This window comes from Lipotes vexillifer, unplaced genomic scaffold, assembly GCF_000442215.2.
Source record: "Lipotes vexillifer unplaced genomic scaffold, Lipotes_vexillifer_v1.1 scaffold253, whole genome shotgun sequence".
NCBI lineage: Eukaryota > Metazoa > Chordata > Mammalia > Artiodactyla > Lipotidae > Lipotes > Lipotes vexillifer.
Window position 1 is genome coordinate 2144970 of NW_006780322.1, and position 16820 is coordinate 2161789.

The 16820-nt window shown below is 56.8% G+C and overlaps 1 protein-coding gene across 14 annotated transcripts in view; it reads right to left on the reverse strand.

Moving 5' to 3' along the window:
• The window catches only part of DYSF (dysferlin), a 229745-nt gene that overhangs the window by 72927 nt on the left and 139998 nt on the right, over positions 1-16820 (reverse strand). For all 14 annotated transcript variants that reach the window (XM_007453392.1, XM_007453388.1, XM_007453390.1 and 11 more), the window contains 6 exons: positions 15011-15192; positions 12347-12487; positions 11513-11542; positions 10056-10085; positions 953-1054; positions 673-834 (listed from right to left, as the gene is read on the reverse strand). In XM_007453392.1, coding sequence (XP_007453454.1) covers positions 673-834; positions 953-1054; positions 10056-10085; positions 11513-11542; positions 12347-12487; positions 15011-15192 — 647 coding nt within the window. The remainder of the gene's footprint in view (positions 1-672; positions 835-952; positions 1055-10055; positions 10086-11512; positions 11543-12346; positions 12488-15010; positions 15193-16820) is intronic.

The following is a 16820-nucleotide window of genomic DNA, read 5'->3' on the forward strand; positions in this document are numbered from 1 at the left end:
CCCCCCCCCCCCACAAGTGGATACTCAAGAGTTGGCTTCCAGACCCAGATTCTTCTGCCCCCAACCCTAAAAGCACTTTGAACACAACTTGAAATAATTTATATGCTCTCCTTCGGTGGCGGCTTTGGCTCAGCCAAGAGGAGGCTCCTGTTGACAGCCGCTGGGCCTGGAATTTCTATAGTACTTTCATCTTGCAGACCATTTTCCTTTCCTCAGACTTGCCTTACTCTGGTCACTAGGCCCAGGTAGCCCAGGTTGCTGGAGGCAGCTGAGGCCTGAGGGCCGCGGGGGTGAACCCCTCTGCGGGGGCCCAGGCTGGGGGGGGACCAGGTCCTGGAAGGTTTGGAGGAATCCTGGAAGTTCAGATCCCTGGCAGGGAGCACTGGGGGCGCTGAGGCCAGCCCTGAGAGGGGAAACAGCCACGGATGGGTCCTTGGGAGTTCCACGGACTCAGGATCTGAGGAGGAGGGGCCGAGCTGGCCCCCTCTGCACTGCTCACAGGCTTCAACTCCAGGGAGGAGAGAGCATTTCCTCCCATTCTCCAGTGAGGTGGGGGCGATGCCACGACCCACTCAGAATCCCGCAGGGAGCCAGACCCCAGGCCGCCTGGGGCCACAAGGAAATTCTAACCACCAGGACTCCAGAAGGGGACGGCGGGGGGGCTGGGCTCACCACTTCCATGAAGAGGGTGCAGATGTCAAAGTTGGGGTTCTTCCGGAGGTTCTTGATGACACAGGACTGCACGGTCTGGCCCCCGCACTCCACCACCAGGCTGGGGGAGGACACGCTGGCCAGCTGGTAGCTCTTCATGTTCCGAAGGCCCCACGCCAGGATCTGGGGGCACGGAGTGAGGACAGCAGCTGGGAAGGCCCCAGGCCCCAGAAAGGCTGGGCCAGGAAGAGGAAGGGCCCGGCTGCCCACAGTCCCCACCCCACCACGGGGGCGGGCTCACCTCAATGGCGGTTCGCTGGAGAACAGGCTTGATGTTCTGGGGGACCATGTAGATGTTGGCCTCCCTCTGGGGTGGCGGGTAGGGTAGGTCCGTGTCCTCTGACTGCAGGGCAGCAGGTAGAATGGAGGCAAAGGCAGGAGGAAGACCAGAAAAGAAAGGAGGACAGACGGGATGGGAAGAAGGACGTGTGGAGAGACACGGAAACAGGGCGGCGAGGACACCGAAGAGGGCAACCGGGCAGACAGAAATGAGAGAGCAAAGTCAGTTTCCCAGGCACCATATTCTCCAGGATCACAATTCTAGCACCTTGGCCCAGGGTTCAGGTGATCCTGTTTCAAATGAGCCCCGGGGCACCCCTTCTCCCACCAACGAGCTGCTCAGGGTGACCCCGTCCCTGTCACACATACACGTGTGCACACACGTGCACACACATACACTGCCCTGTCCAACCTGACACGTCCACTTCAGCCCCTCTCAGTCCCGAGAGGACCACGTGCCCTCCTGCTAGCCTGGTTCTCCTGCCTCCTGGCTCAGACCCTCCCAACTTACCACCCGCCCTGGTGTTCCGTCTCCAGCCCCACACTCACACCTGTCCTGAGGTGTGACACATCTGAACAGAACGCTTGCACTGTGGGCCAGAAAGGGTATTTACGAATAGGAGAAGGGGACAGAAAGGCCCACCATCCACGGGCACCAAAGGGCCTACTGGGGAGGCTCCTTCACACCACGGACCAGAGATGAGCGTGGCCTGTGTCAACCCTACCTGTTATGGGTTTGCCAAAAAGACTTGGGCAAGAGTCCTGAAGAAATACATAGGGAAGCAGGCGGGGCAATGGAGGCAGGTATTAGTGTGGATTAGTCAACTACCAAGTCTGACAGTGGTTAGGAACACAGGCTCTGGGTATGGATCTTGACTCCACTACTTACTGAGTAAAAGAAGTTATTTCACTTCTCTGTGGCTCAATCTTTTTCATCTATAAAATGATTATTAAAAACTGTCGACCTCTAAAGGTTAGTGTGAGGCTTGGAGAAGTTAATACAACATTTAGAAGAGTGCCTGGTTCATGTAAACTCTCAATAGGAGCCCACATGGCACCTTTGTGACAACTAGAGAAGGATGACCCTTTCTTAAAACTCTTTACTTCCACGTCAGAAAATCATCATAGTTTACTAGTTTATTAGAACAAGACACTTTACTGCCACCTACTGGAAATTGTTATAATAAATAAAAATACATGATGTCTGCACTGGAAATCGCACACCCTTAGACCCAGTGCTCTTCTGCAGTGCACAACCTGCCCATCCATACACGGAGGCCTTGACACTCAGGAAATGTTAACTATAAATAGAAGGGCTGTGCTGTGTGCTTTACAGAGCTTGCCTCAGGTAATTGCATTAATAAACGATGGAATCATTGGATTCATTCTCCAAGTGACTTGCTCTGGGCTCCTTCTCAAAGGATGGTGCATCCATCTACAGATGCTCTGACGCAGATGGTGGGAGCAGCTGGAGGACTGAAACACACCAGCTTCCTCCCGCCTCATCACTTCACAGCCAATCCCAGCTGTCAGTCCTGCCAATGACACACTGATGATGCTATGCTTTGTGACCTGTGGTGGTAAGAAGCTCATTTCTAGAATCAAACCAGACCCTGGTCTTAGTCCTAACCCTGCAGCTCCTGAGCTATTTGACCTTGGGCAAATTATTCAACCTCTGTGACTCAGTACCCTCGTATGAAAATCCGGGATAACGAGACTCTTACAAAATTGGTCTGAGAATTTAACAAGAGAACAAATATACAGAGTTTCTGGCACACAGTAGGTGCTTAAGAAACAGCAGTGACTAAAATGATCACTGTATTGTTGGCGGTGCCACTGTTTCCATCACTCATGTTGTTGGTGATCCCCCAGGGACTTGAGCAGAGCTGAGCCATTAGAGGCACCTCTCAAAACAACGCCGGCTTCAGAACTATCCCTACGTCCCCAGAGCACAGAGTGAAGGAATTCATCATCTTCCTCCAGACCCACAATGCAGGTGACATGATATTTTTAGACTGGCTGAGCAGCGGACGCCATCAGGAGAAAGAGTGATGAGCAGGGCTGCCGCAGGCACAACTCCAGGGGGTGCTGTGCACGTCACAATCCACATGAATGGTGCCCCTGGAGGCTGGAGGCAGAGCCCGCGGTGGCCTGGCTGCTCTGGGGACGCCTGGCTTGGCGTCCAACCTTGGCACTCCAAGGCCACCTACTGCAACAGCTGTGCAGCAGGGGTCGCCTCTTTTTAAAAAAGGTTATGCCTGAAGGCCTGCTGGTGGCCTGCTCAAGGCTGATGCCCAGCCCACAGTGGACCCAGGGCCAAAAGCCCATGACGAAAGGGACAAAATAGAAGAGGTCAGGGAGGGAACAGCCCCAGGCTCCTGGGTGGGGAGGCAGAAAGACCAAGCCTTTCTCATAGGGCTGCAATGTTGTCCTGAAATCACCCAGGAAAACTCGTGAATATACTTCCCCCAGAACATTCCTCTCCAGGTCCCCAGACTCTGGGCAGTGTCCCTTTGATTCCTTTTTGTCCCTCACTTCCACGTCCCGCTTCCCCTCTGGGCTCCTCCAGGTCCCCTGTGAGGATATTCCTCTCTCTGTGCAGACGCCCAGGCTCCCCACCGCAGGAACCTGCTTACAGAGGAAGGCAGGGACCAAGAACCTGGAGAAGACTGGGCTCCAGTACCGTTTGCAGGAGGCCCTGGAGGAAGATGGCGGGTGCACACAGCTGTGGAGCGCCAGGCCCGGCCAGCAGGAAAGGAGAGACAAGCAGAGACAGCGGTTAGAGGCGCATCCGCAGGGCAGCTTATGAGGCACAAGGCCCCCAGTCTCATCCCAAGGCCACCTCCATCCACCATGCCGTCCTCAGGGGTCCCAGGACATCCTTGCTCCCTGCACCTTGTTGCCATTCCCCAGAATCCCTGCCTCTGCAGGGGCTCCCCTCCACCTGCCAGCTGCCACCAAGTCCTCTGTCCCCTCCCCACTGTGCGCACCGCCCCACCTGTAGGCACCTCTCATTATCACCGCGCACCTATGCCGCCACGTGCTCTGGCTCCCTAACCCGGTCTCATCCAGTGTGCCCCAATTTTCCACACCATCTGCTGGATTTTTTCCTTCCGCATTTAAAGACAGTCTCAAGATGGTATCTCAAGTCCATCCACACCTTCTCTCTGTGTCCTCTCCTGCAGCCTGCCACCCTCTCCTCTCTCTCTTCCTGAAAAAGTCTGCCTCCAACCCCTGCCTCCCCCCTGCCGCTTCCACACAGCCCTCTGCCCAGTGCACTCTCTCCGCCCCTTGCACCCCCTCCCTAGAAACTTCTCTCTCCAAAATTAACAACAACCTGCTTGTAGCCCAACCCAGAGGAAACTCACAGGCGCCTATCACTCTCCCTACCTCAGCAGCATCTGGCCAGCTGACCTCGTCCTCCTTCCTAAAGCCGTCTGTCTAGCTCCTTACCGCTGGCCCCTCCGCCCTCTCTACCCTCCGCTGGCTGTGTCTCCCTGGCAGCCTCCCCCCTGCTCCTCTGCCCAGCCCTCCCCTAGGCTTTCCGCTCCCAAACGTCTCTCCTAAGCCCCACACTCACATTCCAACCTTACAGCTATTTCATCCATGTGTCCTCCTGGCCTCTCACACCGAGCTTGTCCCAAACTGGATTCTCTAAGATCCGCGCCCCCCCCAAAACCTGCCCTCTTCAAATGTCATCTCAGAATCCAGCCCCACCATCCACCCAGGTCGCCAAGCCAAAAACGCCACGCCAACCTTGACTCTCCTTCCCCTGGATTGATCCCCAAGCCTTAGGGCTCTGTCTCCTAAATCTCTCCCAGGCCCACCCACCCATCTTCTTTCCTGGGTCTGGGTCACCACCATCTCTTGCCTGGATTCACCAGCTTCATCCTAAGTGATCGCTTGCATCTGGTTTTGCACATCCCCTTCCACTGAATGTATGCTGTACTCTGCAGCCAGGGAAGACTTTCTAAGAAGGCCACTCTGTTTAAAACCCACCCACTCAGGATGAAGTCCAAACTCCGTGACACAGCCTCCAAGACCCCTCATCTTCTAGCTCCTGTTGACCTCTCTGGTCTCGCCTCTCACCACCAACAACTTTCCCCCCTGGGACCCCAGGCAGTGATGGGCCACCTCCCCAGACACGCTCAACAGCACCCCCGCTTCTGAACGCCAGCAGGTTGCAGGAGGCACCACACTCTCTTTACCTGTGAGGTTGGAGCTCACCGGTCCCTCTGTCTGAAAGGCTCTTCTGCCCACTTCATCTGGCTACCTCCTACGTGGACTTCAGGTCCACTTAAGTGTTCCTTGGAGCCCCAGATTTAAGTTAGGCACCCCACAGTTCCCAGAGCAACTTGTCCCATTGAAAGACACATCACACTGGGTCACCTCTGTGTGTTCATTTGTCTGCGTCCCTTGTGAAACCAGCAATTCTGCACACAGGGACAACAGCTAAATCCCCTGTCCGATAAATAAAGGCTTACGAACAGATTATTGAAAGCAGGGAGGGTGGGAGGGATGGCAGAGGGCGAATGGATGGGGGAATGGGAGACAAAGAACCGACTCCAACATACTCTCCCATCCTTCCCAACGCTCTTGCCTGTGTCAGTCTTCCATCCTCACCAGCCCCTCCTTTCCCCGTGCCCGCTCATTCCTCCCTCTGTTTGAATGGGCTTCCTTTGCCGTCTTCCAGAATCTACCACATCTTTCAGGGCCTAGGTCAAACTCTTCATCCTCCAGAAAATCTCCCCAACCACTCCAGAAACTCTCTACAACCCTACTCTCTGAATTCTTTTACCTCTCATTAAGCAACCCTGGGCTCTGGTTGCCCAAGGTCCTGACTGGTCTCCCACATATCACGCTTGGGAGTCCTGTGGCACCAGCCAGATGGCCACTCCTGTGCCCAAGTTTCTCAATTTTTTCTGGTCCAGCCCATCTGAGAGGCATGATATCTCCTTCCAGGACACTGACTCTCAGTGGGGTGGGCTGCAGCGACCCCTATCAGCACTGCCAGGCTGGGAGGGGGTGGGTGTAGACTGAAAGCACCGCCAGGACATCCTGATTCACTGTCCCGTGTGTGCCGGGGGACTCCGAGGACCACAGACCTCAGGGGCAGCCACACAACAGAAGGCTAATAAGATGACCCCTTCCATGGTGGGGTCCATGCCTTCCATGTTCCTCCCCACCCACCCTGAATGCAGGGCAGACGTGGGGCTGCTGCACTGACGGGGTTCTACAGGTGTGCAGGGCGCTTACCGAGGCAGCTCAGACCAAGAGGACAAGGACACAAGGACAAGTGAGGCTCTCTCCCCACTTTAAGCAGAATCCACCTCCTGCCTCCTTTCATCTATCCGTCCTGCTGGCCAGTTCAGTACAGGGAACTGAGGTCCCTGAGCCATGAGGGGGGCTTCCTCTCCCAGTCCCAGGGGCCACCACACTAGATAGACGTGCATTCCCAGGGCTGGGGCAAGTGTGGGCAGGCCTCTCCAGCCACCTAGGTCAGTGTTGCCACCAGTAGCCCACAGACCCCCTCCTCACACAGCAGGGCACAGTCAGGTGACCCTCTGGACACTCAGATCCTAGGTCCGCGGGGAGCTCCATGTGGGCGCAGCCGGGCGGGCTGGGAGGGCTCAACCGTCTGCCTGCCCCACCCAGCTCGTTAGGATCAACATGCTGCTCTAATTACACTTCCCAGGAAAAACAGTGTTTTAAATTAAAGCCTTGGGGGAGGGATAGGGGGATGGGGGACCACTGGGCTTATTTTCCTGATTGCAAAACACCAAATTTTTCCTTCTGGAGGATTTGGGGGTGCAGGAGAGTACCTCATGTACATCTCAGACTAAAAGCCATAGCCTGTTGCCTGGATTAGGAAGGGGATGGAGTGACATCTGGTTGGCCCCCAACTCACAGCAAAAAAGCCACGGAGGACGCTCTCCTTTCAACCAGGGCATGCCTCCACGGAGCATGACAGGAGCATCAGAACCGAGGGTGATACTCCGAACCACGCCCCCTTAGGTGCTCAGGACCACAAGCCCCTGCTCCCACCTAAAGGGTTCCCAGATGGGGTCTTCCTCTGCAGAGGCTCCACATCCTAGGAGCCCTCAATTATTAAGGAATCTGCCATCATCTCTTCTGCTGTTTGTGTGTGTGTGTGTGTGTGTGTGTGTGTGTGTGCGCGCGCGCGCGCGTGCGCGCGCGTGCATGCTCTGGTGAGTGTACATACTTGCACACACTCACACATGCCTGTGCACTCTCCATTTCTCAGGAAATCTAAAATTGCAGTTTCTTTGAACTCATTCCCCTTGGCAGCGCAGACCGCCTTTGTTCTCCAGACAAAAAGGAAAAGAAACGAGACAGAGGGCTCAGAAGAGGCGGGGAGAAAAGGGAGAGAGGGAGCCTGGGCCAAGGAGCAAACGGAGGAAAAGGGAAATGCGAAGGGAGAGCTGGACAAGGGGAAGAGAAAGGCTCAGGAAGAGGGGAAACAGCAAGCGACAGACAGAAAGACAGGCTGAAGCTGGAAAGAAACCCTCCCCTCCACCCATGAGGACCCAGGTCTCCCAGACACCAAAGCCTCAAAGACACAGTGCAACAGTCCCCCTTCCCGACCAAGAGCCCCTGGAGAGAGATGCTCCGGGTGGGCAAACAGCCTGGGGGAGGGGAAATCTTGCTGCCCACCGAACCGGCCCCACGCAGTGACACGCACCCCCAGCCCGAGCCACTGCCACCTGGACCCCCAAAGAGAGCTCAGAGTCACCTCTTCCAGGAAGCCATCCCTACTGTCCTCCATCTGCTCTAGGAGAGCTCAGCCCGGGTAGGTGCCTTTCACCTCATTCATGACACTGTCTCCCACACAGGCATGGGCTGTGTGCTGGCCAGAAGGCAGTCCCCACCGGAGAGGCCGTTCTTACACCATGCTTCAGAGTCACTCGCCCCTCTCCATTCCCTCTCTAGCCTAGGCCCCCAACAGCACATCTGTCTCAAAAGCCTCCTAGCTGGTCTCTCCTGCCCCTCGCTCCCCATCCCACACCTCTCTGCAGCCAGACAGCTTCCTAAGACACCGATCTGTCCTCTCTGCTCCCAGACTTTTGAGGGCCCCCGTGGCCAGTGGCCCAGAAGCTAAGCTCCCGACATGGCTTTTCACAGCCCTCCAGGATGGCTGGAGCACCCTTCACAGGGATCAGGCCGGGAGTCTGGAGGGGGCTGAATGAGGGATACCAGGCAGGAGCTCGGCCGCAGCAAAGACAGAAAAATCTTGCTAAGGCGTCAGGCTTCCAGCAGGACCAGCGGCAGCAGCAAAGACTAACCTGCCTCCACCCCGCCCCTGGGGATTCTTACAACCAAATAGGACCCAGGACCACGGCATGAGTCTTAGCCTTCAAGTGCAGGGGAAGAAAGAGGCTGAGCTATGGGCCCCAGGGCCAGGGCGGGAGCCCTCTGGGGATGAAGGGGTCACCAGGTCACCTTCTGGGGTGGTTCCCTGGACCAGCTGATCCTCCATCCACCCTACTGGGCCTGGGACCCTTTGAACGTACTGGCCCAGCCCTGCGCCCAGCAGACCCCCCAGGACTTGCTCTTCTCTGGCCCTGCTGACCCACACCCGCCTCAGCCTGTGGCCGGCTGGCCCTGCGGCAGGGGCCCTGGGAAGAAAGAGGCTGAGCTATGGGCCCCAGGGCCAGGGCGGGAGCCCTCTGGGGATGAAGGGGTCACCAGGTCACCTTCTGGGGTGGTTCCCTGGACCAGCTGATCCTCCATCCACCCTACTGGGCCTGGGACCCTTTGAACGTACTGGCCCAGCCCTGCGCCCAGCAGACCCCCCAGGACTTGCTCTTCTCTGGCCCTGCTGACCCACACCCGCCTCAGCCTGTGGCCGGCTGGCCCTGCGGCAGGGCACTTGGCCCTCGTCAGGCTCTGGCCCCAAAGCTGCAGATTTTGATTTGCTTCCTGACAACAAGACCACAGCCAGATCCCTGCTCTTGGAATCTGAGCCTTCACTGTTATATATTACAAATCCAGTTATTAAGGATTTTAACTTTTTTTAATAACTCATCCCTGGGCTGGGTCTTCTTCAGAGCAGGCTGTGGGTTTTGGCCACAGAATGCTCTCAATCAAGAGAGAGGGCTCCGTGCTGCTTCCCTGGACAGGACTCTGGTCCCCTTTCCAAATCGGCAGTCTTTCGCAACTGCAGCCAGAAGCAGGAGGCTGCCTGTCAGGCGCAATTGCGGCCAGCTCACTTGGCGGACCCCACCTCGGTCTGGGAGCCGAAGGAAGTGAGGTAAGGGGCGCGGGGCCGGCGGATCCCACATCCTGACCCTGCACTTCAAGTCCAAATTGCACTGAAAATGTCAAATGGTGTTCGCTCGCAGCCTGGGGATTCCCTGACGGCAGGAAGTGGCTGCCCTTTTCCCACCCCCATCTGACCAGGGCTCTCCTTCCTGTCTCTCTGCCCAGGCCTTTGCCTCAGCTCACTCTTGAGGACCTGCTCACAGATGTGCAGGAGGCCATAAGGAAATGTGCTTCTCATCCCGCATAGCAAAGGGCATAGCCTTGCTTCATTTGGATGCAAACCCCAAACTTCTCCCAGAAGCTAGGAATCCCCAGCCTGCCCCGTTCCCTAAAGCAGCCAGGCCCCAACCTGGTGCTTTGGTCCCTTGGGCCAGAGGCACGTTCCCCACCTTCTTCCTAAGCGCTACGACAATGTTTGGCTAACGCCACCTCCACCAGCAAGGCTTCCTTGACTACTCTGGCCCCTTATGAACATTTTATTCTCGAAAACATGCCACTTGGTACTCAGCCAGTTGACACCCCTGCTGTCCCAGGGGTCTGGGCAAATGTGGCTTCCAACATAGCAGCAATCCACCTAAGAGCCAGATTCACACCAGGACACACCCCAGGCAGCCCTGGAGCCACGCAGAGTGTGGGAAATTAAATCCAGACAGGGGTCCACGTGACAGAGGCACACTGGAGTACCAGGAACCAGGAAGAGTCCAGGGCATGGCCTTCACCTTCCCTCTGCCTCTGCCCACCTATCCCCAGCCACAGGCCACAGCTGTGAGGGGCCAGCTCACCTCTTCCAGGATCCCTGATGTATCCTGCACCTGGACCGCACCATGGGACAGTCCACATCCAGAAGACGGTGGGGGGAGGACAGTAAAAGTTTCCCGTTAGTGACAAGGACCACTAGGCTGGGGCAGAGATCAACACGCCAGATGTCTCCCTACAACGAGCAAACAGAAACCACTTCCCATCTAGGGTGAGGGTGATGTGCTTCCCAGGCGCACCCTCTACGTGGTCCCTGGGAAAGAAGGTACAACAAACGTTGCTGCAGAGGGAGTGGTGGGAGAGGCCAAAGCACAAACCTGGAGCCCAGGCATCTCTAGAAGTGACAGGAGAAAGGAGAACGACTAACAGACAGGTGCTGGGAAGGTCCCGGACCCTGTGTAACAGCCCCAGGAGGCAGTCAGGCCTGAATCCCTGGAGCCACTGCTGGAGATGTGGACTCGGAGAACCAAGGAGAAGCAACCTACATGCCCAGGGCTGGCAGAGCTGAGAGCAGAAGCTTGGAGCGCACGGGGAGCAGGAAAGGGAGAGGCAGAGAGGCTAGAAGGGGTGGGAGGAGAGGCAGAGGGTGGAGTGGGGGCAGCGGGCAAGGAGGGCTTGTACTGTAAGGACTGTCTGCAGATTGCCTGGGCTCCCTGCCTCGTAAGGGGAGAAGCACCCGAACAGAGCCCAAACGACCACTTCTCAAAGCTGCAGCTGAGCCTGGGCGGGCATAGGGCTCCTGAATCAAATTAGCCTGGGTACCAGTAAAAGGTTTACATTTTTCATGACCCCCAGGAGAAGGAAGGGGAGCAGGGCAAAGGGAAGGAAGTCTCCATAACTAGCAGAGGAAATAAAACCAGATCTTAGTGGGAACACCGAGTTGGGAACTACGGTCTAAATCAGAGCTTCTGAAACGTGAGCGCGCGTCCGAATCCCCTGGCCAGGGGCTCGACAATACCCAGGTTTCTGTGCTGCCCTCGGAGCTGGCTTCATAGGTTTGAAGTGGGACCCAAGTTTGGCATTTCTAACAATACCTCGGGTGATGCCACGCTGAGAACCACTGGCCTAAGTCGATGGTTCTCAGCCCAGGCTGCACAGTCAAACCTCCTGGGCAGCTTTGAAAGATACGAAGGCCTGAGCCACACCCTGAAACATGGGATTTCACTTGGTCTAGGGTGGGGCCTGAGCACTGCTGATTTTTAAAGCTGCCCAAGGGATTCCAACATGCAGCCCAGCTGAGAGCCACTGGGCTGGATGACCATGGGGTCCCTTCCAACTGAGTCTGTGATTCTTGGACTTCTCAGGGGAGAAGGGCAGGAAAGCCAGAGCTGGGCAGGGACCCCAGCCCCTACCCACCCTGCCCCTGTGGCCCCAACCAAGCCTTGCTTGGCTTGAAGGCAGGATGGTGGTAGTGTACGCCTGCTCCCCTTCCTAGCCTGGGAGGGGGCAAGTTTGAAGAAGCAAAGGTGAGAGCGAGACTTACCTCAAAACCAGGGATATGGTGGATGGCCGGCTGGGTGAAGAAAAAGAGCTTTGGTTATAGGTGCCTGTCACCCAAGGCCCCACCACCTCTCTGCCCTGGCCAGGCAAACACATTTCCAACCACAAAATGACACTCATGGAATATGTCTGTGATCAGACAGTCCAGGGATTTGCAGACTCTTCCTTGGCGGACTAGGGACTCCTGGGAGGTGCCTGGTAAGCGAGTGCAGGGGAAGCCAGGTTGGCAGTGTGCCGTGTCCCCTCCAGACACTTCAGCCAGAATAGCCTCACTTCTAGCCGGCTTACATATTAGGGTTCACATCACACTAAGAGCAAGTCTGAAGATGGGGCTCTAATCCAAACCCCCTATTTTACAGCAGGGAATTGGCTGGCTGAGGCTATGGCAGAGCCAGCACTGCAACAGGGGTCCTGCCCTCACCTGTCCCTGGAGTCCCCTGCCCCGGACAATTAAGCACCCTAGCCAGATCACAGAGGCCCCCCTTCCAGAAACCACGTCAGGATATAACCCAGAGAAAAATACATCCAATGGCCAGAAGATTCAGACACAGTAACACAGTTCAGATTTCTGCCCCAGTGTTAGACTGTGTCCTGATTTGGGGCTCAGAAAAGATGGGCAAAACCGGTTCCAGCAGGAGGCCCAACATCCAGAGGTGGCCCTTCAGTGCTCTCCACTAAGTGCAGGCCCTTGGTGGGGGAAGAAGAATGTATCTAAGCCCCCTCCCCTCTATCAGACCATCCCCTGCCTGGGCCCTCACCCTCCACCACCAGGAGCTCCCTGCCGGGCCTCCTGGATCTGGATGTGGATCAGCCTCACCTTCTCTCTCTGGATGAGCTCAAAAGAGGCCAGCAGCTCACCCGCCGGCTGGTTGCCCCTAGTCAGAGGGAACCAGGCCAGCCGGGGCATCCGTTCCAGACTCGGCTGACAGATGCAGCGTCCCATAAACTCATCTGCACCCTAGACCGAGCATAGAGAAAGAAAAGTCAGCGTCCCCCAGCCCAGGGTTCTGGCAGCCTCAGAGCAGTCACCAGACCTACATCTGGCCTCCCAAACTCCGAAGGGCCTCAGAAGTCAGGGCAGTCCCTGGTGCAGACGGTGAGCTCTGCTTCCCTTAGGGGGATGCAAGGGCAGCATGAGAGTGGCCTCCTGCCACTGTTGTTAATGCTGAATTCCCATCAAGGTCCAGAGTCCCTTTGTATGTCCAACTAGCGTTCACCTTGCTTTAATTTAATCAAGTTCTAAGCCCACTGGAGACGAGAGTGACAGCCTCCTAGCATTTCTTTAATGCCCTCAGCAGGAGAGGTGTTTGACATTTCCCAGGAATTTGTATCTCCTGTTCATTTCACCTTCAAATCCCCCCAGTTTCCACATGGGGAGACTGTGATCATGCTCATCAAATTAAATGAGTCTTGTTAGAATGATGTTTTCATCTTATCATTCCTTTTACTCATGAGCCTTCCGTGGCTCCCCACTGACTAGAGGATAGAGTGAGCTTGCTGACCGGTGAACTCCGACCTTGTGGTTAGCTTTCCCAAGGGCAGGGGCCACAGACAGAACCTGGGTCTCAGCCAGATGATGCCACAGCTGTCACGAGCCTTGGTGGCTCGCCCAAGGCACTCATCTGGAGAAACCCAGGCCAGGACTGGGAGGCATCCCTACCTGCAGTCACATCACTGCTGGGGACATTGCCAAGAGCCATTCTGGAGTGGCCACCAGCTTCTGCATAAATGCCCACACCAGCGGGTGACAGTCCAGCATAGACCACTCAGAGTGGTCACCAGCCACAGCACTGGGAGGGGTCCTGGAGGCTCCTCTGGGCCCACTGTTGCCCTCCAGTCGCTGGGTCATGGAGAGGCTCGGGGAGGGGAGTCCTCACAGGGCCCAGGACGTCAAGACAACAGGAGCTCAGGGCAACGGATATTTGCCAACAGGTACAGCCCCGTTTGACTATATTATCAATGAGCACAGCTCTGCTCTCCCCCAGGACCCTGAGGCCCACCCACCCAGAAAAGGCCATGGCTTTCTCCCCCGGGATCCCTCCTGGGCACTGGCCCAAAGAGGATAGAGTACCATTTGTGAACGAGGAGGTGAGGCGACATTGGGAGAGAGAGGCTGTGTCCTGCCGGCCTCACACCCTCCCTTGCACCAGCAGTCACACCTGCTTCTGCAAAGTCCCCTGGCCCCGACCCCCTCCAGATCCTGCCACCTCCCGCCTCCTCCTGCCCCAAAAGCTCCAGGTCCTGAGCTTTTCCCCCCCAAATCCCCAAAAGACCCTTCCTCCAGCTGCTCGGCCCCCACGGAGCCAGCTTTTCCTTCTAAGGGCAGAGCTTACAGGTCAGCCTCCCCAGCCCAGGCCCTCATTGCCCACTGCCAGCCAGTGGGGCACCCTAATCAGCCTCACCTTCCCCCAACCCGTGGTCACCACACCCTCCCTTCCAGTCATGGCAACTCTTTCTGGAGGCATCTGTGAAGCCCTATCCCCTCCCCTTTCATCTACTGCCACCCCCAACCCAGGTAGGGCCTTTTGGCCACACACCCCTCGGCCGACATGGTCTCTCTTCCAACAGCATCCCACCCCTCCTTTGTAACATGTCGCCCTGACCCCGCCACTCTCCCCACTCCCCTGGCCTCATACTCCTTTCTCCTCCTTCCCTGCCTGCCTTCCCCGTCCTTCCATCTCCCACTGGCCCCCGTGCTGTGCTAACACCCCTGCCTCATCCCAACACCCCAATCTCACATTCCCACCAGGGCCTGGGTCTTCCCACAGCCCCTCACATTCCAGCCCACAGCCCTCTCCCTCCTGGGAACCTTTCAGAGCTGTGCTGTCCAATACCGGAGGCACCGGCTGCCTATGGCTACTTAAAGTTTAATGGATTAAAACTAAAACACAATGAAAATTTGGTTTCTCAGCACACACACGGCAAGTGGCCCTCGTTTGGGGGGCACAACCACAGAGCCTTCCCGCCAGCACAAGCAGTTCCGTGCTGTGCGACAGCCCTGCAGAGAGGGCCCCGCCTGCGCCTCACGCTGGCTGCCTGGAGGAGTCCCTGCCTGGTGGTTCCTGAGCCCCGGCTTCCACCTAGCCAGGGAACCCCACGTGAGGGGCCACCCAGCCCAGCACAAGTGCTTGATAACCGTGTATGGAGTCAAAGCAGCCCTCTGATGGGGAGAAGGGACCGACCTGGGATCTTATAAGCAAGTCAGAGACAGAGAAAACCCAGGCTCCTGACCCACAGCCAAGCACCCTTGCCAGATCTGTACCTTCTCTCTGCCGTGGGCACAGCACACATGGTGGCAATTCATTTTTAATTACTCTGAAACAGTTTTCACCACTGCCTGTGGGGTTGGGGGAGAGGCCATCAGCCCCAGCCTTGGGGAACTCCCATCTCGTTGGGGACCCATCCTTCACAGCAGCATCTCCCCTGGGCCCTGGAGAGGGTGGGCAGTGAGGGCTCGGGGGAGGGGAGTGGGCAGACTCACATAGGCGTCGTGGTCGTACAGCTCCACCACGAGGCTGGCCGGCTGCTCAGCGGCGCTGGCCGGCTCACCGAAGATCTCGATCTCGTAGAAGATGAGTGTCTGGTCCCAGGTGGGGTTCAGGGTGTTTTTCACCACCACTGTCTTCTGGCTCTGGTGCAGGAAGGAGACGATTGCATAGGGATCTGTGTGGGCCAGGCACAGAGAAGGGAGACAGGACACAACAGAGACCGTGAGAGTCGCCCGTTCAGGAGTCATGCAGCCACAAAGCTGGAGCAGGGCTGTGGCTGCCACTCAGGAGCACCGACGTCCAGGCTGGAGCCCTATCCTGGGGGTACCCCCCCACCTCCATCCTCCGTGAGGCCAGCCGGTGGCCACCATGGGGAGATGGGACCGAGGTCCCGGAGAGTGGGCGCAAAGATCCAGAGAGCTTCCCTTCCGGGCTCTTTCCTGGGCTGGTTGCTGGAGGCAAAATGAATAGGTTGTGCATTCATTCATTCATTCATTCATCCAACAAGCAATTACTGACTGAATGCCTTCTGCATGACAGGCCGGGGGCTAGGTGCTAGGGGCTGAGGATACATTTGGAGCAAAACGGTAATCTATACAAACAAACATAAAATTACAATTTCGATCAGGCTTTGAAGAACACATGTGAGGTGCAGTGGCGTGTGATAGAGGGATCTGGCACGGCTGAGTCTGCGTTTCAGCAAGCTCACTCTGGCTGCCACCTGGAGAAGAGACTGGAGGGGGCAGAAGTGGGTGCAGGGAGACCAGTTATGAAACTACTGCAAGGGTTCAGGCAGGGAGGGTGGTGGCTTAGATGGGTGGGGGCACTAGAGAGAAACAAAGGGATTCAAGGGCTATTGAGCGGTGGGGGGCGTGAGGGGAACCCTAAGATCCCTGCAGCTCCCTGACGCCCCCAAACTACTTTCCAGCCTATCGGCCCCAGCCATGCTAGCCTGGGACCCACCCAGGAGGCATTCCCTCTGCCTGGTCCCAAAGCATCACTAGAGAAGATTCCAGGGCAGTGGTTCTCAAATGTGAGCATGCAGCAGAACCGTCTGGAAGGCTGGCAGAGACTGCTGGGTCCCACCCTCAGAGACTCCTTCATCGGGTCTGGGGTGGGACCTGAGAATTGACATTTCTAACAAGTTCCCAGGTGTTGCTAATGCTGCCTTTCAGGACTACACTTGGAAACCAATGCCAGAGAAGGTCCCATGGGACTGAGTGCATGTAATTTGGGACAAGAGCAAAGGGCTTGGAGGAGGGGGCTCCTCCAACTTTTCTCATTAGGGGGCAGGGTCTGGTTTGCTGCCATTTTGTAAGACTCGACGTGCCAGATGCTGAGGGCACGTGGACAGGGAAGTCTGGGGATGCAGGAGGCTGGCAGCTGGATACTAGATGTCTGGCAGCGCTGAGCCCAAATGCTCTATCACATGCCCTATACCCTTGGCAGCTTCTCCATCCTGTAGCACCTTGCATCCTCTGCACCCTCCAGGGCAGTCCCCACGTGACTCAAGAGGGCCACAGCGCCAGACATCTAGAGCCGGGGTGTTCACCTGCAGTCCTGGGGCTGAGATGGGGAGATAGCTCTTCCCCACAGAGAGGAGGGGAGTAGGCCAGTCTCTCCCTGGCCATCAAGAGTCCAAGTGGCATGCCACAGCCACTGCACAGGAGGTGGCAGAGAGTGACTATGGAAGAGGTGGGAAAGTTGGAGTGGGCAACAGGAGGACTTCCATCAAGGGATGGGGTGGGGGACAGGGTCCAGGATTCTGGCTATTGCTCAAAGGGCTTGCTTTAAGGGCGGGGG